The sequence below is a fragment of the Setaria viridis genome, chromosome 1 (genome assembly GCF_005286985.2).
Source record: "Setaria viridis chromosome 1, Setaria_viridis_v4.0, whole genome shotgun sequence".
NCBI classification, from domain to species: domain Eukaryota; kingdom Viridiplantae; phylum Streptophyta; class Magnoliopsida; order Poales; family Poaceae; genus Setaria; species Setaria viridis.
Window position 1 is genome coordinate 10,346,632 of NC_048263.2, and position 24,586 is coordinate 10,371,217.

At 43.7% G+C, this 24,586-nt stretch overlaps 4 protein-coding genes across 5 annotated transcripts; 3 read left to right on the top strand and 1 right to left on the bottom strand.

Annotated features, from left to right (window-relative positions):
• Positions 1-822: 822 nt before the first annotated feature.
• Positions 823-4,000, top strand: LOC117863459 (rop guanine nucleotide exchange factor 12). The gene is made up of 6 exons (XM_034747165.2): positions 823-1,661; positions 1,760-2,031; positions 2,140-2,214; positions 2,311-2,562; positions 2,693-3,013; positions 3,121-4,000. The coding sequence occupies exons 1-6, from the start codon at positions 1,433-1,435 to the stop codon at positions 3,538-3,540; spliced, it is 1,569 nt and encodes a 522-aa protein (XP_034603056.1). The 5' UTR covers positions 823-1,432; the 3' UTR covers positions 3,541-4,000.
• A 1,191-nt stretch (positions 4,001-5,191) lies between these two features.
• LOC117839975 (uncharacterized) lies at positions 5,192-9,391 on the bottom strand. Its single transcript, XM_034720430.2, has 3 exons — positions 8,782-9,391; positions 7,990-8,070; positions 5,192-5,939 (listed from the first exon to the last, which is right to left on the bottom strand). The coding sequence occupies exons 1-3, from the start codon at positions 9,176-9,178 to the stop codon at positions 5,500-5,502; spliced, it is 918 nt and encodes a 305-aa protein (XP_034576321.1). The 5' UTR covers positions 9,179-9,391; the 3' UTR covers positions 5,192-5,499.
• A 3,916-nt stretch (positions 9,392-13,307) lies between these two features.
• Positions 13,308-17,402, top strand: LOC117842042 (gamma-secretase subunit APH1-like). The gene is made up of 6 exons (XM_034722419.2): positions 13,308-13,530; positions 14,995-15,150; positions 15,239-15,324; positions 15,895-16,020; positions 16,261-16,388; positions 16,991-17,402. The coding sequence occupies exons 1-6, from the start codon at positions 13,418-13,420 to the stop codon at positions 17,132-17,134; spliced, it is 753 nt and encodes a 250-aa protein (XP_034578310.1). The 5' UTR covers positions 13,308-13,417; the 3' UTR covers positions 17,135-17,402.
• A 556-nt stretch (positions 17,403-17,958) lies between these two features.
• On the top strand, positions 17,959-24,450 carry LOC117864284 (D-amino-acid transaminase, chloroplastic). Of its 2 annotated transcripts, XM_034748334.2 has the most exons (5): positions 17,959-18,252; positions 20,804-20,859; positions 21,462-21,640; positions 21,866-22,539; positions 24,159-24,450. In XM_034748334.2, the coding sequence occupies exons 1-5, from the start codon at positions 18,054-18,056 to the stop codon at positions 24,251-24,253; spliced, it is 1,203 nt and encodes a 400-aa protein (XP_034604225.1). In that variant the 5' UTR covers positions 17,959-18,053; the 3' UTR covers positions 24,254-24,450. The 2 variants fall into 2 exon arrangements, with proteins under 2 accessions (XP_034604225.1, XP_072148654.1); XM_072292553.1 differs by lacking the exon at positions 20,804-20,859 and having other exon boundaries at positions 18,124-18,252.
• Positions 24,451-24,586: the final 136 nt, after the last annotated feature.

Below are 24,586 nucleotides of genomic sequence, written 5' to 3' on the forward strand. Positions count from 1 at the left end.
AAAAATAATATTTGTCCTTTTCAATGTCTTTCCTTTTTTTCCCATGCTCGTTATCATTTATTAAAAACATAATGTACAATGGTTTATTTATGACATAAACTTAATTCGGAACTTCTTGCGTAGATAGAGTAAAGTGAAACGTACACCTGGGTTATTGTCCTTTTGGATTGCCCTGCTAAACTTAACTAATGCCTAAAGCAAAGATGGATCTGCACAATTACCTCATAATGACGGATCAACCCCTACATGTTGGCTTAATAATCATTGGAAGACTAAATTGGTACTTACCGGATAAATATTCATTTAACCCCAATCTCTATTATTTTTCTCAATGTTACAAGACAAAGGCCTGGTTTGGTTCCTCTGACTTATTTTTAGCACCCGTCACATTGAATGTTTAGATACTAATTAGGAGTATTAAACGTAGACTATTTACAAAACCCATTACATAAGTGGAGGCTAAACGGCGAGACAAATCTATTAAGCCTAATTAGTCTATGATTTGACAATGTGTTGCTACAGTAAACATTTGCTAATGATGGATTAATTAGGCTTAATAGATTCGTCTCGCCGTTTAACCTTCACTTATGTAATGAATTTTGTAAATAATCTACGTTTAATACTCCTAATTAGTATCTAAACATTTGATGTGACACGTGCTAAAAATAAGCAAATGTAACCAAAGATTCCAAAAAAACAAAGCCACGTAGACACAATTTGGTTCCAAGCCCCACCATGTGGACCGTCAGATCAGAGCAATCAGACGGTCAGTACTCCATTGACAACCAGCTTGACCGACGCACGGCACCCCGCACCAATCCGGTGGAGTGGATTTGGCGCGAAGGAGTGGGCAGCAGCGTTGTCCCGCCGTTTTTCCCGGGCTTCCTCCCTCTCCGTCCCCTCCACCTCGCCTCCCACCTCCGACCTCTAAACAAAGCAAAGGCCCCCAGCTACCGACCACCTCCACCGCCACGGGGGAGAAGGGGGCGCACGAGAAAAACCTAGAATCCCCGCCTCCCCGACCCGGCCGACGACATGCGCCGCACGTTCGTGCCCCGCTTAAATTAGCCAGGGCCGCCGCCCTCCCCCCATTTAGTCATCGGCCGGCCGGGTCGCTCGCCTAATTCATTCCCCCCGGCCGTCGTGTGCGACATGTCCTCTCCCCATTCCCTTACCTCCCGCTGCTAGCTGTTCCCTTTGCCTGAGCTCCCGCCGCCGCCGCCGCCGTCGCCGTGGGATCGATCGGTCGTCGTCGGCCCGGAGGCGGTGCGGTGAGGTGAGGGGAGCGTCCGCGGGTGCGGCGGCGCGCGTTCTTGGTACCGGCCGTCCGGCGTCGCCAGCTGGCGCCTCCTGAGGCGGCGCGGCGGTGCAAGACCGCCGGGTCCCGCGCGCCCACGCCTTGCGCGCCAAGCTCGAGGCGGTGGGCTGGGTGATGGTGCGCTTCCTCCGGCGCGGCCACAGCCTTGACAAGACCGGATCGCACGGCAGCAACAGCAACCAACAAGAGCACCACCACCACCTCCACAGGACCGGCAGCAACACGGCCGAGATGCACGAGTCCCTTGGCAACGGCGCCGGCGGCACGCCGCCGCTGCCCAACGGCCGCGCGGCGGCCGCGGGGGCGGCGCGGTCCCGGCTCGCCCGCGACGGGCCGCCCTCAGGTACACACACGCCTTTCAGCTTGGATTCTGATGATGATGGCCAGTTTGGTGATCTGATGATGCGATTCTTGCTTGGATTGTTTTGGGATCTCGTCCAGAGCTGGACACGATGAAGGAGAAGTTCGCCAAGCTCCTGCTGGGCGAGGACATGTCCGGCACCGGCAAGGGCGTGTCGTCCGCGCTCGCGCTCTCCAACGCCGTCACCAACCTGGCGGCCTCCGTCTTCGGCGAGCACCGCAAGCTGGAGCCCATGGCGCCCGACACCAAGGAGCGCTGGAAGAGGGAGGTCGGCTGGCTGCTCTCCGTCACCGACCACATCGTCGAGTTCGTGCCCACCAGGCAGACCGCGGAGAACGGCACCACCATGGAGGTTCTCCTTTTATTTTGGTTTCCGGCGACGTCCCTTCAGTTAATTCATGCCTACGGTAACAAAATTGATCTTGACACGTACGTCCATTATTGTTCTTGGCATTGCCAGATCATGTCGACGGCGCAGCGGCGCGACCTCGCGATGAACATCCCCGCGCTGCGAAAGCTGGACGCCATGCTCATCGTGAGTGTTGCTAGCTTCGTTCTCGATCTGCTCTTGTTGATGGATTATGCAATGTTCGATCGATCAACAAATACGGGATGGATGGATGGGATGCAGGGCTACATGGACAACTTCGTGGACCAGACCGAGTTCTGGTACGAGAAGGGCGGCGACAACAAGCGCGACGACGACAAGTGGTGGATGCCGACGGTGAAGGTGCCGTCGGAGGGGCTGTCGGACGTGACCCGCAAGTGGCTGCAGTACCAGAAGGAGTGCGTCAACCAGGTGCTCAAGGCGGCCATGGCCATCAACGCGCAGGTGCTCGTGGAGATGGAGATCCCGGAGATCTACATCGAGTCGCTCCCAAAGGCAAAGTCCCTTCTCGGATCAACAATTCAATCACCTCTCAAATGAAAGCATGTTAAAACTTAAAACCACTGCATATTAATTGGTTGTATTGACATGACCATGAATGAACAATGAACGCAATTGAATGCAGAAAGGGAAGACGAGCCTTGGCGACGCCATCTACCGGAGCATCACCGAGGAGACGTTCGACCCGCTTGAGTTCCTTGCCGGGATGGACCTGTCGACGGAGCACAAGGTGCTGGACCTCAAGAACCGCATCGAGGCCTCCACCGTGATCTGGAAGCGCAAGATGCAGACCAAGGACTCCAAGTCGTCGTGGAGCTCCATCGTGAGCTTCGAGAAGCGCGAGCAGTTCGAGGAGCGCGCCGAGACCATCCTCCACCTCCTCAAGCTCCAGTTCCCCGGCACGCCGCAGTCGCAGCTCGACATCTCCAAGATCCAGTACAACAGGGTACGCTCTCCATCTTGTTTCTTTCTTGCCACGTCATTTGAAATATATGTATATGTATGTATGTATATGTATGAATATATAATCCATGGCCGCTGCAACTTGATCAGGACGTCGGGTACGCGCTCCTGGAGAGCTACTCGCGCGTGCTGGAGAGCCTGGCATACAGCGTGATGTCCCGCATCGAGGACGTGCTGGGCGCGGACGCGGCGGCGCAGAACCTGACGGCGAGCGAGGCGGCGCGGCGGATGCTGGAGACGGCGGAGGCGCCGCCCGCGGCGAGGAAGCTGGACGCCAAGGAGGAGCTGGAGAAGCTCAACGAGGCGCCCGCGTCCATGACGCTGTTCGACTTCATGGGCTGGCACTTCGACCAGGACGAACTGATGAAGCGCAGGGAGGACGGCACGCTCGACCCCGACGGCGAGGCCAAGCTCCTCAAGAAGGCGCCCAGCATCGCCCCCACCAAGAAGTTCTCCTACGTCGACAGCCTCTCCTCCGGCGGCATGAGGAGCCCCTCCGCGCGCCACTGACCGGCCGGCGAGCAAGCTTAGCTCAGCCTACGATCCAACACCACGGGTGGTCGATCTTCCCGGCAAAGAAGATGATGACGACCATGGAGGATCATCCAACGATCCGGTTCTTGCACGCGTGTACATAGCTGAGGCGCAGCACGTACGTACTCACTAGTGATCGATGATGTTCTCTTCGATCTCTTACTGATTTGTTCCTTGTCCTTTTGCCTCCACGTTCTAGAAGATTCTAGAATCTAGATGTGGGGAAGAAGAGGGTGATTATTTTGGTCTGCGTACGCACTGAGAGGATTGCTGCTAGCTGCGCGTACCTACTGATTTTCTCAACTACTAGTAATGTACTTTGGGCATGGCTCTCCAGAGCGGTTATCCAGAAGAGGAGACGCCTGGGCTCTGTGGCATATGTATGAAACTTGCAGTCAGGAAAACGCAATGTATTCTTTGATTTGTTCCAAGCTAATCATTTTTCTTGACTCAGATTCTCTTTTCGATTTGCGAATTATGCATACCCAAATCCATGTGCCTCTTGTTTTCATGGATTGAATAGTTGCGAGATAATGCAAACGTTATAATGCATATAAGGATTATTAGGGCATCTGAAGTGTATAAGACCTAACTGATATTAATGCTAGACCCCACGGTAGGATGAGATTGGGCCTGCTATGTATATGACCGAACCGGTCTTTAGGGGTGGGTCCGGTTTCAGGATAAAAAAATCGCGTCCGCCCGCACCTCGTCCACATGCAAGCCTCCTGCGCACCTGTGGCCCCCACCCCGTCCTTCATTGAGTTTTTTATTCCTTAAGACCAGACCTTTGGCTTGAGATGGGTCTTTAGCTTTTTCTCTTAGGGGGTGTTTGGGAGGAGGAGATTAAATTTTAGCTCCCGTCACATCAAATGTTTGGACACTAATTAGGAGTATTAAATCTAAACTAATTACACAACCTCTAGGCTAAATCGCGAGACGAATCTATTAAGCCTAATTAATCCATGATTTGACAATGTGATGCTACAGTAACCATTCGCTAATGATGGATTAATTAGGCTTAATAGATTCGTCTCGCAATTTAGCCTAAAGGTTCTGCAATTAGTTTTGTAATTAGCTTATGTTTAGTCCTCCTAATTAGTATCCGAACCTCTGACGTGACAGGACTAAAGTTTAAGCCCCTGGTATCTAAACGTCCCCTTAAGACGACCTAGGTATGTATCAGGTCGACCTCAAGAAGCTTAGGAACCCGTTATTCCCACGCTCCGGATGCCCTTACAAAAGGTCCAATGAATAGGGAACCATCCCCTTAAGACGACCTAGGTATGTATCAGGTCGACCTCAAGAAGCTTAGGAACCCGTTATTCCCACGCTCCAGATGCCCTTACAAAAGGTCCAATGAATAGGGAACCAGAGGTCACCACAGAAAATTGTACTGAATGACAGCACTCGCTCAAACTTTAGCTTATAGCGAGCAAAAAAAAAAACCGAAAATCGCGGGCAACTTGTATCATAAATCTGCGGAAAATGTGAAACCGTACTTTTAGCGGCGTCAAACGTGTACAGAATGACTCAATTTGCCTGAGCATTTCCAACCTCCAGATATCTGCCAAAGAGGCCATGAGACAGAATGACTCAATTTGCCTGAGCATTTCCAACTTCCAGATACCTGCCAAAGAGGCCATGAGACTTCCAGATGGCATTGACTTCAGAAAATAACGTGCATACACGTATGCCCCTATCTATTTTTTTCTATGCATGTGCGAATGGGATGTGGTAAGTATAACAAAATATGAAACCCCAAACAGAGGAACTTGAGAAGCTAACTACTCCCTCATTTTCTCCGCTCTCTCTCTAGTGAAAAAAGGAACAAAAGCAATCACTTGTTAGCAATCGCACCCGAACCAGGCATTTACAACAACACCAAACCTCAACCAATAAGTGGAACTCTATGTACATTTATTTATACAGCAGTCAGGTCTCTAAATCATTCTCCTGCCTGTGTTGTTCAACGGAAGCAGTCAGGCTAGGACCATTGTGCTCGATATAGTCATCCGAGGCTTCATCCTCGTCATCAGAAGAAAGAAGGGACGAACCCATCCATTGCTTGAAACCGTCGTTTATGCGCCGCTGCATCTCTGGAGTCACTTCCATTTTGGACTCTAGCATCTCTAGACCCACATTGTGGGTAGCGTAATCGCCCTCGTCAAGAACAACTGCGGCTTTCCTTCTCAAGGAGAAGGCTGTGCCACCGTATAAAATTGCCAAACCCCAGGCTGTAATTTCATAGCACCAGAAAAGTGGAACAGAGCATGTACTTCCTAAGGCCAGCAATGTTGATCCTAGAACAATTGCCATGAGACCAAATACTACTGCAAAAACTGCATTAAGTATAGCCAGGCAACGAACACCACCTGCATAATTCCAAGATGAGATTAGTGACCCAACCAAGAAATTACCTGCACATGCATATTAGGGTTCTAGATTGGCGATACTGATACCAAGCTACAATGTAAACGTATAAACTAGAACCAGTAGCTTACACATCAGCATAATTCCAAGATGAGATTAGTGACCCAACCAAGAAATTACCTGCACATGCATATTAGGGTTCTAGATTGGTGATACTGATACCAAGCTACATTGTAAACGTATAAACTAGAACCAGTAGCTTACACATCAGCAACATACAAAGTCAACACAATTTTGGAAATCACTTGCTCACAGTGATCGATAAGTGGCCATGAACAATAACTGGGGGCTCATAACTGGTTCTGGTGTTATAACAAGACAAAGTTAGAAGTAAATGGTTATCGTTAAAAATCAATCTCATTCATAATGAACATACATCAATGAATTTGTGGCTACATCTCAACATACAAGAAGAGAACTAGTGGCTATAATAAACATTTGCAATTAAAATTGATAGCAAATGGACTAATAGAACATATAAGCTCATCCTCGGTGTTTATGATTTTGCAGTAGTAATTATGTTTGCTTAAAGAAGTTTATTCCCTGTTGTAATGCAGTGGCTAAAACATTCAGCACATAGTTGCTCAAGCATGTATACTCTAGTGCTAAGGCTGCACATATGTGTGGATTGGTGATTGCACTATGGCAGCAAGAAACCCAGAACAGAGAATTGCTCCATAACACTAAATTTTCCTAGTGTACAAATCTCTTACATACGGCAACTGTTTTCAGTCAATGTCCTGCCACCACCACACCCACAATGGATACCCAAAAAAAATACTTATATCATTCAAAGATTTGCATATGCAAGTGTCACTGAGGGGCCAATTGAAGTAAAAGAGTATAAAGAATAGAAAGAAGTCTTGTAGAAGTAAAGTGAACAAATAAGTTCAACAAAGTACAAAGGTTGGCATTGGCTTATTAGTTGACCAAAGATTAAATAAATATTGATGTCTTTGGATCTGAAGAAAAGTTTTTAGCTTTCCTTTTATATTACTTAGGAACATCAGGTCAATATTCCATGTCATGCTAGTTGCTGATTAAGTCAGATTTGGTCATTCCTGAACATAGAAATATAGAATTTTAGAGATCTAAATAATGATTGTCAAATTTCAAAGCACAAGCAACAAATCCCTATAAGTTTGGGTACCAATGATGCACTTAATGTATGCATTCTTTATGGATACCAAAGGAAACCTTTATGCTAAAAAAATAATTCGAAAAACGTGCAATATCAAATCGTGAGCGGAAAAACAGTTGCCATATGTAAGCAGGATTTGTATATAAGAAAGTTAATGTTTTCTTTGGGCGAAACATTGTACAGTCAAGACTTGCAGGAATAGGACCAAGTTGATCGACCGAAAATGACAATTATGGAGAAACAAATACGGATGAAACTGTAATCATCATGACCATTACTTATTGGATAACAAATTTATGACAGTAGCAAGTTTTCTTTCAGTGCACAATTACTTATTGTGAGGTTCTGCGGGTCACAAATAAATGGTAGTTTCATTGAGATAGTTAACAACAACAGTAGAGCTTGCTTTCTGTAGAATATACACTGACAGGAACTCAGGAAGTGCCGGGAAATACCATCAGGAGCTACTCAAGATGGAAATATAGGATCTGTGCCAGTCAAACTTCTGCTTACTAATAATGGTTAACTGCCAAATGTGCATGTTGAAACAACATATTTATTCTATCAACTAATGGCTTCCTTGACTGTCTTGTAAACCATATCTATGGTAGGTGATTGTAATAGACCATTCTGGTGGAAAAGATAATGATCTCTGTAATTCTAGGGCGAGAGAATGAAAGATCTCATGACAATCTACAAAGAATAGACTAAACAGGGGCAGGAAACTGTATGCTTCCAGAAAACTAACAGAATGTCTTAATGGATGGAATGACCTCAGCTAGCTCCATACTTTCTTAGTGCCACCAAAAGAATCTAAGTCTCATAAAAGTAAATGACAAGGGTGCGCTCACCTCTTCTAGAAGCACAGAAGTTATTCTCAACAATGCAGATCATGGGATGCCTTCTTGGAGCAGCATATGCAACAGACATTCCTGCAAGTATTGGTTTGGTGTTCAATTTGAGAGGGAAAAAATAATTTAAATTGCTGCCAATGGTTCATCTGGGAAAAAGGACTGAATAACAAAGACATTAAAGCCTGCCTAATACAAGGTCTACATGAACTATATCAACATAACTCATCTACATAATAGACAAATGAAGAGCCATGAACTGCAGCATAAATATCACTTCCCTTCAGCTAACCATAAATATCACCTCAAGAAATTAGCAGTGCAAGAAATCAATCAGGTAAATCCAACTTTCAAGTGTAAAGTTTGGCCACCTTCTTCACATAGATGTGTGTTGCAGTTGAAGTAAAGGCTGGTTCTGTGGTTATTGTGCAATGTGGAATCTAGCTGGTTACGAGAACCACTACCAACTCTAGTATTACTGTGCAAATATAAATGGATCCAAAACAGGTTCTCTCAAATAGCTGGTACATCCTGTGGCAATGCAAAGGATTTTGGTAACCAAAATGAGGCCTCTAATGCCCACTTAGGTCAAATTAAATATACCACCAGCATCAAAAAATAAAAATGCTCATGTTCACATGGTGAAGCAAGACAAAGGCACATCCTGTTCTAGATATATGCATACATGTCTCTACAAATTGCAATCAGAACCCATGATTTTTCATCCAATCCTAATGTCTGATACAGAGAGGCTACTAAACACAGCAACGGGGAACGAGATTGTGGGCTCACCAGCGACAAGGTAGGTGAGGGAGGCGCCGAAGAGGACGGCGGAGGGCACGAAGACGACCATCCAGTAGAAGTCGGCGGCCTCGGCGGTGGTCATGTAGAAGGCGCCCCCGCGATAGCGGTACGCCTCGGGCTCCTCCTCCCTGCTGCTGGCGGCGGCGGGCAGCGCCTCCAGCATGCGGCGCTCCCGGCAGAAGGGCCGCTCCGCGGGCTCGGCGGGGAATACGATCCCGAGGCTGACGCACGCCGCGGCGGCCACGGCGGCGGCGACGCAGCAGGCGGCGGCCACGGCCAGCGGGCGGCGGAGGCGCGGGAGGGAGTGCTCGTCGTCGCGGAGCGCCGCGTAGGCGCGCCGCGGCATCAGGAACGCCTGCCGCAGCGCGTCGCCGAGCAGCGCCATCTGCCGCGGCGGCGGCGGTGCGGGAGGGGAAGGGGATGAGACGAGGGTAGGGCCGCGGTGGGTGGAGGCGAGAACCCTAGACGCGGTTTTGCGGGTGGGGGAGAGGAGGATTCGGCGGCATGGGGGGAAGAATTTGGGAAGATGGTCAGGTGAGGAGGTCTCGGCTTTCGGGGGTTGGTTCGGTTGCCTTGCAGGAACGGCAAGGGGAAGAAATGCTGGTGTGCGCGAGTCTCTATGGGCTCTCAAGTCTCAACTCGTCAACACAAAAAGTTAGGCAAAAACAGTCAATATATTCCTTTTAGATATTTATTAATAAAGTAAAAGCATTAGTAATTTGAAACATATAAGGATTTATAAATTAAAAAGGCACCTTACGTATCATGGAGCTCTAAGTTCTAGAGAGAGAAAAATATTCGGAATGTGAATTTTTTAAAAAAGCATTAGAAATTTGATCGGGGCATAACTATTTCTAGTTTTAGCTGTCGGTATTAGAAATTTTGATCGTGATCAAAAGTATTTCTAGTTTCGACTGTCGGTTTCATGACGATATAAAAATTACGAACTTATTATGTTAATAAAAGTTATATCAACACACACCTTATATGATCAAAACATATACACACCCCTATAATTCTATGGACTATTGTTAGACTGATCTAACATTGATATGTATCATTAGCAGCTTAGCACTAGTCTCGCTCGTATGAGCTTAAACTCAATCAGTTTTTATGTTTTGTTCTTTTCATTTCAGTTACAGTGACAACTAACACTGATGAGTCGCTTTATTACATCAACTTATTGAAGTAGAGATGTAATTATAAAGGTCAACAACGAGGACCATAGTTCACACATTACTCAAGATTGCATGAATTGTATTCGTTTGTCAATAGTATATAGTGATGGCAAAGTGCTATTGCATTTTATCTCTTAGGTGATACCTTGCATCAGTAAAAAATATCATAGTGGCAAGCTAATAGTATCGGATGTTTGTACGTAGAAGGTGTCAAGCTTATGATATCAACATCTTAAGGCATATTTACTGGTTGAATTTCCAGTCACTTGTCTTTCCAAATAATGCACTTGAGGTTGGAGTTCATTTAGCCTCTGATACTTGAGCATCTTTACCAACTCAACTTTAGTTAAGTTCGTTTGATGTCAATAAATATGAGGTTAAGTGATATTAACCCTAAGTAGCATGCAATGATTAGACATCGAATAAAGATACCACTTTAAAAGGGATACTTGACAAGTAGATACTCAACAATACATTATATGTACTTATTAGGTCCCGTTTGGTTCCTGCTCCTAAAGTTTAGTCCCTGTCACATCGAATATTTAGATACTAATTAGAAGTATGAAACATAGACTAATTACAAAACCCATTGCACTTCGTGAGATCAATCTATTAAGGCTAATTAGTCCATGATTTGACAATGTGTTGCTACAGTAACCATTTGCTAACGATGGATTAATTAGGCTTAATAGATTTGTTTCACGAATTAACCTCCGTATGTGTAATTAGTTTTATAATTAACTCATATTTAATTCTCCTAATTAGCCTCCGAAGATTTGATCGGACACGGACTAAACTTTAGCTCAAGGAACCAAACACCCCCTTAGTGCTACATAAGTTCTAAATAGGCTAAATTTATGTGGGCCAAAAGAGAGGATAACCATATGGGTCTCATATGGTGATCTCAATATTAAGTGATAGTAACGTGATCTCATCGTAGGTTCTTCCAAAATGTTGCATTAGGTTGTTTCTTCATTGAAATCCATTAGCACTAGCCTTTTTTACGAATGCACTGACTTTTATTGATATCTAAGGGATCTTTTTTGGGTTTCGAGAGGGTATATAGAGTGACTACCGATGGCGTGTATGAACTATTGTGCTGTACCATTACAAATCTACTAAGGTGCGTTTAGACACCGCCTAATAACATCGAGCCACAACCACGCTGCAAGTGCCGCAATTCATTCACCACAGTTTTTTCGAAGCAGCGGTGGCAAGATGAACTAGCATCCTACGTCAGGTCATTGCCATGCCTAAGCAGCGGACCAGCGGTAGCAACTAAATGCAAGAGCTCAGCATCGCACTCGAGGCGTGGCAAGGTGTGACGAAGTGTGTGATAGCCACCCAACATACCCCTAATGATTCCCTTTGTCATACGCTTGTTCTCAGAGACCGCTCATTAGCCGGGACCATTTCCGACATGAAAACAAACTGTAGTATTTAACACAGGGCCTCTACGAAGCATTATTATGGCATGCATGCCATATCACAAATTCATGTATCGCCTGAATAGAGGTGGTTTGGAACCATGCCGAGCAAGGTAGAATACACTATGCCACATCATAAATTCATATATCTTTGCTGAAATGTAGTAGAGGAATGCTAACAAAGTTGGATGGTACGGTACGTTGGAAAATGAAGATCGGTTAAATTAGGAAGGGAAATTATTTGGAAGCTAATGAACCTACCGGGAACTACTATATCTTGAAGGAAAGAGTTTTTATTATTAAATTAGTAGATATAGACGTGACAAAAACCCGTATAACAAACAAATTTATCTCATGATGAAAAAGGGGAAGATGATTAAAAAAATAGCAAACGATTTTGAGAATAACAGGTAGACGATCGATCGTCAAAATTCATCAAAGAATTTCTATGATATATTGATGGAAAAAAATTAATAACCAACTCATGATAAAAAGGGGAAGATGATTGAAAAAATAGCAAACAAGTTTGTGAATAATAGGGTAGATGATTTTCAAAATTCAGCAAATAAAAGGATGGATAGGCAAATTTGGCAAATAAGTTTCCATAATACTACCTTCGTATACTATCTTCGTATCAAAATATCTAGTGCTGTTAACTTTTGATCACGTTTGATCATTCGTTTTATTTAAAAAATTATGTAAGTATTATTTAATTTGTTTGTGACTTACTCTACCAACGTAGGTATTCTAAGCACGAATTATCTTTTCGTATATTTACAATAAATATTTGAATAAGACAAATAGTCAAACGTTGCATGAAAAAGTCAATAACGACAAATATTTCGACACGGAGGGTATAGATAAAAAGTAAGCCATGTGCATATGTTATGCACATAGTTTCTTCAATTATGCAAATTGGTAGGATTGCTGAGCATGTTTACCACAAGCTAGCTAGATCTTACGTAGGTCTGCTAATTGGATTGTAATCCAACTCTAACTCACACCAATCCACATCAAGTTAATTTATTTTTTCAACCTAACTCACCCCATATTTATATTATCTAAACCCAAGCCAATCCACCTTACTAATTGATAGGACCTATAGGTTTGCTATATAAACCTATAGGCTCATATAAAAAACTCATATATATTTGAAATAAACGTGAGTCCGACATGTGGGCTCTATGTCAAGAGCCAGTAAATTTTAGCGAAATTGATCGAATTTTGTTGGAGATGATAGGGTTTGACTGCCCACTACTTTGTGCTAAATCGTATGTCTAAACATATATTTGGGCCCCGCATTAAGAGCCGAACCCTAGAATTAAAACCTCACGTTCACACTTTAAAATTTTAGCGAAATTGATCGAAATTTGTTGGAGATGACTCAATTTAAGTGTCCGCTACTTTGTGCAAAATAGTATAGCTAGATATATATATATATATATGTGGGCCCCACGTCAAGAGTTGGACCCTCGAACTAAAACTGCCCTTTAACACTTTAAAATTTTAATGAAATTGATTGAAATTTGTTGGAGATAATTTAGTTTAATAATTAGCTATTTCATGCGAAAAATATAGTTGAACTCGTCCCAAATCAAAAATTGGATCCTTAAATTGTTCTGTGAATCAAACCAATGCACCCCACAGCCACTCTCAAATTATTTCCTCTTAGAAGAAATCCGAACCAAAGCAACCATTTGATAAATCAGTCTATTAATAACTAATCTAAATAACTTCCAGAAGAAACCCAATCCATTAAAAATCATTAAACCTAATCCGGACTAATCTTACGATCCACCATTCCGTGTTTCTGTTTGACAATGCGATGGCAATGAGCCCCCAGCTTATGTTGGTCGTCGAATGGCTTGGACCGGCGAGGTGGTACAATTTACTGTAGTCATTGTTAGTCTAACCATTACAAAACTGCACGAACAGAGCATTCCTCTGCCCCCCGAAACTAGCCTGTCCTGCCCTCTTCTCCCGCCGGCGGCGAGCGGAGGCCGGGTCGCGAGAGGAGAGATGACGGTGGCGTCGGGGCTGGGGTACGCGCTCATCGCGCTGGGCCCCGCCTTCTCCCTCTTCGCCGGCGTCGTCGCCAGGAAGCCCTTCCTCGTCCTCACCCTCCTCTCCAGGTCTTCCCCCAAATCCTCGCCTGTTTCTTCAGCTTCTTCCTTTGCGTCTGGATCACTTCGTTCGTTGCGCTCTGGTAAAATCTAAGAGTTTGTTCGTCGAGATGGGAGGCATTTGATTGAGGCGTTCCTGTGTGAGGATCCGCGAGGGAAAGGCCGGCTCCGGCTCTTTGTTTAGTTGAGTTAGGGTTTAGCAGTTCCCTGCGGATTCTATTCGCTTTGATTGGTTGGTCGATTCCGTGCTCGCGACCTCGATCCGGATACTACTAGTTATAGTCAGCTCCATGGCGTGTACTGTTACTGTGTAGTGTTTGGAGCCTGATTACCTTCTTTATTCTCAATATCTGTGAATCTGGTTTGTGAATTATGGGAATTCAGACCTGTAAAACTTGAATATCCTGCATATGGTACTCCCTAGAGTTCCATGTCATCTTTTTTTCTTGGTTTCGGCATTCACCTAATTTACATTGGCACACTCTACATTGGAGATGTTGAATATATAAAGGTTCAGTGCTTGCTGGTATCAGTGAGTGGCTAACTTCTATAAAATTGAGCTAGACATAAATAAGAAAAACCTAAGCAGACATGTGTATTTACATTTTTGAGGAAACATTCTCTTGTACTTATAAATGCTTTGTGTGACTTTGGCCAATCATCCTTTTGTATGTCATTTCTAGCCAGCAGATAGAGTTTACTGTAGATGCAAAAGGAAATACCTCAGCAGAGATATCTGCCATCTGCCTGGCACTTTTCAAACAACACGTAAGGGCTCAATGGGATCTAAGCATCAATAATTCCATCCCTTGCTATTACCTATTATCAGAACTTTAGTTCGACAGTCCAAAACAGAGCAATGCTAGGAGGGAGGGAGGGGGGGGGGGGGGGCTGTACTCCTAATTAAGTGAGGCCTTTTAGACTTTGGACTCATCCATTACCTTCAAGGTTATGATCTAACTTGATAACTTGTACGTTTTGCTATTTTAAGTTGTAGACTGGTATTCTTTTTTTTTTTTTTTTTGAAAAGAGTAGACTGGTATTCTTTTAATGATGACTGATAACCTCCTTATCAGTGGATTGGATACACATGCTGTCTGGGTTGGTTAGGAAAAATCTTTACTGTCCTCTGTCATTGGACTAGTTCCCAAAAGAAATATGATTAGTTATTTTTGTTTCCAAGATAATGGATTAGTTTGAAAGAAAAATATTAGTCAACTCTATCCTCTACGTTTGAATGATCAGTTTACAAACCTGGTGAAGGAAACTAGAAACCCATTTCTCTTTATCCATGTTGAATTCAGGCCTCAATTGCACTATGGTGAGTGCCCCGTTCCCCAGCATTGCTACCCTATGTTCTTTAGTGCCTGCACCTGAAATACTTTAGTCTATTATATGTTCTCTTATAAACTTTGAAATGTAAGGATATTATCATGTTTTAAATGTAGACTTTTGCTTTATTCTTTCATGCAGCACCTTGTTTTGGCTTATAAGTTTGATAGTCCTCTCGGGAATATGGAGGGGATTTCTTCCTATAAAATCAGGAACTTGGTGGGCATATGCAATTCTGATCCTTACATCTGTTGCCTTGCAAGAAGGCACTCGTCTTGTGTTTTGGAGGCTTTACAAGTAGGTAAACCATAATAGAAGTTGATGCTCCCCTCTTTATGATAATTAGTGTTCTTATCTGCTGTGCTTATGTAAACAACTTTTCCAGGAAGATGGAAGAGATGTTAGATGCCTTTGCAGATAGAATTTCTAAGCCACGTCTTAGTTTGACAGACAAGATGCTAATTTCTTTAGGTAAGTTAATGTGATACAAGATGGAAATTATCTTTTGTGGTTCAAGGAAGACAAATTGTTTCGCCTTGCATTTCAAAGAAATTATTTCTCTGTTGCTGCCTCATCTTTTGCCCAGAGTTTTAAAGTCAAAGTATACATATTGTAGTTGCACCTGTATATTTGCCAAATTATGCCCCTGTTTTGTAGAAGGGCCAAACATTGCAATTTGTTTTCACAGAAAGATTTCCATGCCATGTTATTTATAATCCTCTAGCATATCTTTTCTTGTTTTTTTTATGGGGACTGATTCTAACAAGGTTATGTAGGCTAATAAGTGCTTGCCAGCGCTGTCAAATTTGTGCTCATACCAGAGCAAACTCAGTTTCTCTTCTTCTGCATTGTTGATTTCAAACTAGAAAGTCTTCATAACTTAGGGTTAGCTTGCATTGCTAACTCGACTGAATACTTTAAATCTGAGGATGTGCATTTTCTTACTGATTTGTTGAAGCATTGTTTTTGGCTATCTGTCTAGGTTGCCACAGATTATAATTCCTACTGCTCATACACTTCTGTCTGAAATTGTTTGTGCAGCTGGTGGTTTAGGTCATGGAGTGGCTCATGCAGTCTTTTTCTGTCTCAGCCTTTTGACTCCAGCATTCGGTCAAGCCACATTTTATGTTGAAAGGTGCTCAAAGATGCCATTTTTCCTTGCGTCAGGCAAGTGTTTTTTCCCCTTAGTACCTAATATGACTTCTCACCAAGGAAAGGAATATAAGAATTCATTCTAGTTGGGAAAACACATTTGTAAAATGTTTCTTCCAGCTTTGATGCTCATTTATTTGTCATGTTGTCAGCATATTTTGTTGCTCCCATGTCTAGTTGTATTTGACTCCAATCATGATGTTCTGAGTTTGTTTTGCATAATAATCACCGTTATCTCTATATGCTATTTTTCAGCCCTTATTGCACTTGGATTCTTGGTCATCCATACCTTCTCAATGATCATTGCTTTTAACGCATACGATGAGAGGAAGAAAAGTGACCAAATCTTTGTCCCAGTTGTTCATTTGACTGCTGCTGTAATGGTAAGAACTAGTCCTTTTTTGTTTTTGTTGTGCTGCTTGTACTTTGTTTCTCAAGATCATGTGCTGGTTACCGGTTTCTCACTTCAATGAAATGTTAATAATGCTTGAACAAATTTATATTTCTTATTATTATCATGAGTTTGTGTATAGCATTCATTTTTTCCTCTACCAACCTGAACATAGGAACAGTCCACAACTCCAGGAGCAGGCTTTAATATTGTGCTACATATATTGGGTCCTTCTAATTTACTTTTCTTTATAAAAAACTTGCATTTATAAAATTATGCTCCATAAAATCAAAGTGAAGTTTTGAATTGATGAAAGTTGAATGTGAGAAGTAACGAATGGTTGCTGCTAACTAAAAGTAACTCGTGAAATGAATGTGCAATCTCTGGTTTCATTAAGACAATGTTTACATTGAACTTAACTTCTGCCCATCTAGTAAACTTGCAGTAACACTATGTTGATTTAACCTGAGTATTTTTATTCAAGGTCATAGAGGCCAAGTCAAATTTAGGCTCTGTATGGGTTTGTTGCTTTCATCAGTGACAATGCACTGCTGAACTTGCGCCTGACGTTATCGTACCATGTGCTCATTGCAGACACTTGTTAACCTCACCCCAGGGGGCTGCCTCATTGGTACTCCTCTGTTGTTGGTCATGGCTGCGGTGACCTTGCACTACTGCTGGCGAGTGGCATGCCGGAGATTAACTGAGCACCAGCATCGGCAGCTGAACAGCAACTAGCTCTTGCCGGTGCTCCTCGCATCATGTAATTTCCCCATGTGTTTGCCTTATTCTTCTCATGTGCAGGGAAGAAAACTCGGGTGGTGAGGGGGGTGTCGTGTAGTTAGACGAGGGTTTATCGGAGTTGCAGTCTGTTAAAATGTTAGCATCTTTTTGTACCCCACTGCATATAGCGTTCCTGAACTCCATGTCTTCTGAGCCGGCGAAAACGTAGAACTATTTTAACTGATTTGATCATCAACATGGCACCCTGAATATGCATTGTGAAGCTACTGCATTTCATAATCATAGGGGGTGTTTGGTTCTTTAGTCCGGATTAAAGTTTATGTCGCATCGAATATTCAGATGTTAATTAGGAGGATTAAATATGAGCTAATTATAAAACTAATTACACAAATGGAGGCCAATTCATGAGATGAATCTATTAAATCTAATTAATTCATCATTAGCATATGTTTACTGTAGCACCATATTGTCAAATCATGGACTAATTAGGTTTAATAGTTACATATTGTCAAATCATGGACTAATTAGGCTTAATAGATTTGTCTCGCAAATTAGTTTCTAACTGTGAAATTGATTTTGTAATTAATCTATATTTAATACTTTTAATTAGGATCTAAACATTCGTTGTGACCTGAATAACCAAACGGTATCATAATTGCTTTCGGAGAGCACTATCCAAAGATGGGTGGGTCAACCTTGGCAGCAAATATTCCAACGAAGCCAATTAGCCAAACACCGGCCCGAGGAAGTTCGAATATGACAAGTGGCCCCCCACGATTGGGCCCACTAGGACGGGACAAAACAGAAAAGTCGTCGTGTCTCTGGGACGCAGACCACGAGCACGAGGAAACGTCCGCCTCCTCAGCAGTTAGCCCCGGCCCCCGTTCCACTCCACCCCACTTCTCAGAGCCCGATGGCTCACTTCCCTGCCACTCCGTCGGCCGCGGCAGCCACCGGCCACCGGGTCTCGCCCTCGCCTCGCTCTTCCGCTTCCCTGCCGCGGAGGACGACCTTGCTGCCGTCGATTGGAGCCGCCGGAGGTCCCCCTTCGCGGTCGTGGAGGGGAGCGGCGGCGGTGGTCAGGGCAGCCACGGGCTCGGACAACAAGGCCGGTGAGTGTATCTTGCGATAGGCCTTTCAACAGTGGCTCGAGGGCTGTAGGGGTAGCGTACTTGTGCGTTTTGTTCTCCTGGGGTTTATTTCAAATACTGTAGCAGCAGTTTGCATCAGTTTTCAAGTTCCTCGCTGATTCGAATTCGATCGAGCCTCTGTAGGTTTCGCATGAGGGTTGGGTTTCATTTAGTATATGAGGTAATAACTTTTGTTACAGACCCACTCTTTCTCAAGTCGTAGGGGAGACTTGTCGTTGAAGAATTTATCATTTATGCAAATCCTCTTCGCGCGATTATCTTCAAACTCGAGCTCTTGGGGCTCGAGCCATGTATTTCTGACGGGATATGCGTAATGGTACACATTTCCGGATGGAATCTGAATAATTCCAAGTAGGCAGAGGCATTTAGTTGTGTTCTTCCGGTGGAGTGTGGGTGAGTTCATGCTGACAAGTGACAAGGGACTTCGGTTGTTGGCTTGTTGGTGGCTTTATTTGATGATGATCCTGTGATGGTGATTTGAGGCCGGCAGCTTTTTGTCAAGGATTGCTACCAACTCATCCTGACCCCCTGTCATTTTCTCGTTGATTGGGATGGGCTGGAAATGGTTGGATATTTTGAATAATGGTGAATTCTATACACAAGAACACATTTTGAAGAGTGTATCTGTGGTCCCACTTTAAATACCTTCTACAAGGTTGCTTTTAAATTTAAGATTATTCTGGGAGGATTTTTTTTTCTAGATGAAAAAAGAACAGAAAGATCCTGATAAAATTGGTTGCTATCATTTTTTCATATGGTAAAGGTTGTTGATTTTCTCTCATTATGATTGCTTTTTATGTAGTACATTATACAAGGGGAAACGGAAGAGGGTGCTGGGGGCATAGACATTAGACAGAAATGCATTATGCAATTAAATGTAACTACTAAAAATGACACCGGTGTACCATGCAAACCTCAGAAATATATTTTTTCTCTCGAACACGCAGGAGAACTGCATATTATTGTATTAATATAGACGAAGAAATGAGTCATACCCCCCCCCCCCCCCTCACTAGTTAGAGAGACTTAATCGCCTTTTTACAGAAAAGATCGACCTGAGACCTGGGACAGCAGCCTAACCAACATCCCTAACCAAGAGCAAGGAAAGGACCTTAGCTCTTGCCATGGCCCACAGCTGGGCTTCATCCCTGGCTTGGCTCAAGGCAGTACCAACGCTTGGAGCAGTTCCATTAAAGACGCAGTGCATTGCAGTGCTTCCAGATGCACCAAGCTCCAAGAATGATGAGGGAGTTTATTCCTTTACATGCGTCACCAGAGACAGCTGCTTCAACCCTTTCCCACCATGCATCAAAGGACGACTCAGTGCAGGGGCGGATCCAGAACGGGACTGCGTCTCAGGCTGAGCTGCTGATTCACACCTCCTGAGCCTCCTTTTCTCTAATTGAGATCATAGTTTTTAGCTAAACACCACATATGTTAAAGGGGCTACATGGGGTCGCCCCAGGCTGCAGCCCGGGCCCTAGATCCGCCCCTGACTCAGTGGGCGTCGGAGCAAGACAGGAGAAGCCAACTCGATGGAAGAGGGAGTACCAGAACTGTCTTGCAAACACACACCCAATGAGCAGATGTTGGATGTTCTCCTCCTCCTGATCACACAACAGACATTTATCTGGATGGGGAAGGCCTCGTTGTGCCAACCGATCAGCTGTCCAGCACTTGTGAGCAACCAACCACATGAAGAAACGGCATTTGGATGGTGCCCAAGACTTCCAAATTCTCTCATATGGTCTGAATTGAATGGTTCCCTGAAAAAGAGCATCATATGCTGACTTTGCTGTATATTGTCCTGAGTTAGAAAGCCTCCAAATGTGTTTATCCTGTACCCCCACTTGAAGCTCGACCTCAGAAATCACATCCCATAACTCCAGGTACTCCATTAGGCCTTCCAAGGAAATTTCACCTTGAATATCTTCTAACCACCTTTCATTAATCATGGTTTCCAAAACTGTGCGCCTACTTGCCTTTCTTTTAGACACCAAGGCATAAACCTTTGGTGCCAAGTCCTGAATGCTTTTGCCAGCCAGCCATTTGTCTCTCCAGAAAAGAGTGTTGGCGCCATCTCCAACTTCGGTGACCACTGCCATGGAGAGGAGACAGTCCACTTCCTTGCTGACCTGGAGAGGCAGACTTGCCCAAGGCTTATTTGGTTCAGATTTCTTAAGCCATGGCCATCTTGCTCTTAGGGCAATACCCAGAGATTTTAGATCAGAGATTCCTAGTCCTCCAAGCTCCCGTGAGCGACATACTTTTGGCCAAGCGATAAGGCAGTGCCCTCCCTTTGCTTCCTTTGGACCCTTCCAAATAAAACCTCTTCTAATCTTGTCAATGGCTTTAATAGCCCAGGATGGCGATTCTGTCGCCATAGCCAAATAAACCAACATTGCTGTTAAAACAAATTGTACCTGCACCACCCTTCCTGCACGTGTCATCAAGTCCGCTTTCACCCTGGTATATATTCTTCCTGGAACTAAAGAGCATCTTTGCTGTGCAGCATCGGCTGGGACAATTATCAATCCAAACGATGTCCCTGTCTTGTCTTTCTCTGAGGTGGGCTTTCTTGTCTTTTATATTGATTGGTGGCACAGGTTTAATTAACATCTTTTGATAACATTTGTAGGACACATGGTTGGATGCTCCTTTTCTTTTGAGAGATTGTCTTAATTCATGATTATTCTCTCTTCCTGATTAATTCCTGTTAGATCAATGCACAATTGTACATCGTGTATCCACTGTTAGCATCCTGATGAAAACCATGTTCCTTTCATGTGTAGTCAGTCTTTTTAGAACCATTTGTTACAACCACAGTATGTTCAGAGTAGTTGGATTGTTTTTATTTTATGACTAATAACTGGAAAGTGGTAAAATCCGCACCTTCACACTTTAAATGTATGAATCAATTCCTTTAAAACATCTGTTATCTGTTGTGCCTTCTGCCATGCTGGAAGAATAGATGTACTATATCTGTAGAAAGCTGGACATGGTTCTGCATTAATTGATATTCTAGCAGGATGAATACTAGTAAATAATTTTTTTTGACTGTTTACTAGATCTTCATTACATTTTTGGTTAAAGTAGGTTATTCTTTTCATTATCTTTCAAAACTCAAAACTGATATACTTCAACTCTAAATCATAACTTTTCCCCTCAAGGTTGCTGAAAGGCTTGGTACGTTCCAAGCGTCTGGTGCTAGGAATCAAAATTACATGGCCATGTATTCTAGCATTTTTGGTGGAATTACAACAGATCCTTCTGCAATGGTGATACCAATCGATGATCACATGGTTCATAGAGGTCATGGGGTTTTTGATACTGCGGCTATTATGGATGGGTAAGCTCTTGTATAAGATAAATATGAACTGCACATTCATTTCAAACAGAATAACAGCTATACAAATAACCTATTGAAGGTTTTCCTCGTATTATTTTTCTTGTGTGAATGTGAACTACAGAACTTAGAACGCAAAAGCAACATTTGTTTTTTGCTATATTTCTTTGAAATTTTGATTGAGGGATCAGGATTACCTTATGTTCTGAATTGACATATTACATGCAGTCACCTCTATGAATTAGAACAGCACCTTGACCGCTTCCTGAGGTCTGCATTGATGGCCAAAATACCCTTACCTTTTGGTCGCTCAACAATGAGAAGCATGCTTATTCAAACTGTTACTGTATCAAACTGCACTCAAGGTTCACTCAGATACTGGCTGTCTGTTGGACCTGGAGACTTCCAGTTATCTTCATCTGGCTGTGCAAACCCAGCCCTCTATGCTGTTGTTATTGAAAGTCCATCCATACAAGTACCATCAGGCTGCAAAGTGGTGACATCATCTATACCAATAAAGTCGTCACATTTCGCAGTCATGAAAAGCGTGAATTACCTGCCGAATGCACTCACCAAGTTGGAAGGCGAAGAAAATGGTGCATTTACTGGCATTTGGTTGGATGATGAGGGCTTTGTCGCAGAGGGTTCCAACATGAACGTTGGCTTTGTGACGGCGGGCAAAGAGCTTCTCATGCCCCGTTTCGACAAGATACTCAGTGGGTGCACAGCAAAGCGGGTTCTGACCCTGGCTGAGCAGCTAGTAGCTGATGGAAGGCTCAGCAGGATAATATCAAGGAATGTGAGTGTTCAGGAAGGTAAGGCGGCTGACGAAATGATGCTTATTGGGAGTGGCATTCTTGTCAAACCTGTTGTTCAGTGGGATGATCAGATAATTGGCTCTGGTAAGGACAGCTCTACATGCTTATTACATACTGCATCTCAACAATAACAACGGTGTCTGATGAAATTTAACTCTATACTGTATGAAGTTGATATAGATAGGTGGAGCATGACACTGGTAGACAAACGATCTTCCATCCAGCTACAAAAGTCTCAGTCGTTTCCGGATCCGGGACTAAAAGAGCTTTAGTCCCGGGTCCAAAAATCAGCTTCGACGGGGGCTATCAATCGGGACTAAAGAGCCTCCTTAGTCCCAGTTGTAATGGCTAGGAACAATGAGGGAATCTGGTGGAGCATTTAGTTCCGGTTGGTACCAACCGGAACTAAAGGATGATCTTTAGTCCCGGTTGAAACCAACAACTGGGACTATATCCTCCCTTTTCTTTATTCCCTCGATGGACTCTCTCCGCACCAGCCTTTAATTTATCACCCCTACCGGCGGCCTCATCTCTCTCCCCACTATCTTATCCTCTTTCCCAACCCACCACCAGCCTCTCTCTCCCTCCACGCTTCCTCTCCTTCTCTCTCCTTCCTCCATTGTTTGCTGCCAGCACGGTGGGCCTCCCCGGCCGGCCCCCTGGCCACCGGTGCGTGGCCCTCCCTAGCCGCCGGTGCGCGGGTCCTCCTCGGCCGGGCCCTAGGGTGCTGGCTGCCACCAGCCGCTGTCGGCGCGCGTGTGGGCAAGATGGCGAGTGGGGGGAGCTTTTGGATACGAGAAGCTGGTGAATGTTACGTTTGCGAGTGATTCTGTAGTTTGTGATTTGTTTGTGAATGATTAATTTGCGATTGTGCTGGTGAATCCTCCATGTGTTGTGAATCAAATCGAACTCATGTGTTGTGAATTAGATCTTGTACGAATTGATTGGTTGTGTGTTCTCACTTGGGGATGGTCATGTGAGATGAGCATATATGTTTCTTGCTTCAATTTGTGAAGTGTTAATTGTTTTGATTGTCTCTGTGGTGGAGTTGGAGCTCAAGGAGGTGGTACGGTGGTCGAGGTGGAGCGGGGGGGGGGGGGGGGGGGGGGGGGGGCGAGCAGGGATGGGGGGTCAGTTTTTTTTTTGGAACTTTTTAGTCCAGATTGTTAATACTAACCAGGACTAAAGGAGGTCTTTAGTCCCGGGAGGGGGACCTTTAGTCCCGAATGATTAGTCCCAGTTGGTTTTTCGAGAAATACGAGGCTTACCAACCGGGACTAATGCTCATATTTCCACTAGTGTGATAATACACTCTGGACACCCAGAGATTGGTAGACAGTTCTGGTTCATCAGCTATTTTTAGTTTTTGTTGGAGAAGTCGACTCCCTGGATGTTAGGAAATTTCCAAATTAATCTGAGAAAAAGGAAAAAAAATCTATCCACCTAGGAACCGGATTATAATGACAGAGATCAAAAGGTCTCCCACATACCTATTTCAATAGATGGTAAATTGGCGGGGTTGATGATTTTGTGTATAACAGTAGCAACATATAGGTATCATTTTCGGCAACAGAGGTTAAAAAGCTTTTAACCGTGTTGCTGGCTTACTGCAACTCCAAAGAGCAAAATACAAACTTGTGTTTTTTTGTTTTTTAGATGGAGTACATATCAAATACTAATTGTGTTTGTTGTTTTATTTACAGGACAAGAAGGTCCAATAGCTCAAGCGCTTTATGACCTCATTCTTGAGGACATGAGATCTGGTCCGCCATCTGTTCGTATCCCCGTCCCTTACTGAAACTGTTTGTACTTTTACGTATGGGGTTATTATACGGTTGTACATGAACAGCGATTTGTAAGTTATCAGAGTTGTAAGCCCAGTCGTATAAAATCTATGTACATCGGTAACAAATAAATTGGGTTGTACAATTAATTTTTCATGGATATTGTAACAACCAGTTGTTAAAAGTATTAATGGTGAAATTTGGATGAAAAGGAGGTGTTATGGACCAAAGTCAAATTTGAGTTAAATTTGACTAAAAATTCAAATTTGGAAAAAATTGAAAAAAATATGGAATCAATCCTTGAAGGTATTTAGAATTCAAAGACATCAATTTTGAAGTCAAATTCA

Bases quoted from the DNA above. Each gene is read 5' to 3' on its own strand.
- LOC117863459 (XM_034747165.2), top strand. From the start codon at position 1,433: ATGGTGCGCTTCCTCCGGCGCGGCCACAGCCTTGACAAGACCGGATCG. The intron at 2,032-2,139 runs GTTCTCCTTTTA...TGGCATTGCCAG, and splicing joins AGAACGGCACCACCATGGAG to ATCATGTCGACGGCGCAGCG. The intron at 3,014-3,120 runs GTACGCTCTCCA...CAACTTGATCAG, and splicing joins CCAAGATCCAGTACAACAGG to GACGTCGGGTACGCGCTCCT.
- LOC117839975 (XM_034720430.2), bottom strand. From the start codon at position 9,178: ATGGCGCTGCTCGGCGACGCGCTGCGGCAGGCGTTCCTGATGCCGCGG. The intron at 8,071-8,781 runs GTGAGCCCACAA...CAATACTTGCAG, and splicing joins CCTCACCTACCTTGTCGCTG to GAATGTCTGTTGCATATGCT. The intron at 5,940-7,989 runs GTGAGCGCACCC...GGAATTATGCAG, and splicing joins CTTCTGTGCTTCTAGAAGAG to GTGGTGTTCGTTGCCTGGCT.
- LOC117842042 (XM_034722419.2), top strand. From the start codon at position 13,418: ATGACGGTGGCGTCGGGGCTGGGGTACGCGCTCATCGCGCTGGGCCCC. The intron at 13,531-14,994 runs GTCTTCCCCCAA...TCTTTCATGCAG, and splicing joins GTCCTCACCCTCCTCTCCAG to CACCTTGTTTTGGCTTATAA. The intron at 15,325-15,894 runs GTAAGTTAATGT...TTGTTTGTGCAG, and splicing joins CAAGATGCTAATTTCTTTAG to CTGGTGGTTTAGGTCATGGA.
- LOC117864284 (XM_034748334.2), top strand. From the start codon at position 18,054: ATGGCTCACTTCCCTGCCACTCCGTCGGCCGCGGCAGCCACCGGCCAC. The intron at 20,860-21,461 runs GTGGGCTTTCTT...TTTCCCCTCAAG, and splicing joins CTGTCTTGTCTTTCTCTGAG to GTTGCTGAAAGGCTTGGTAC. The intron at 22,540-24,158 runs GTAAGGACAGCT...TTTTATTTACAG, and splicing joins TGATCAGATAATTGGCTCTG to GACAAGAAGGTCCAATAGCT.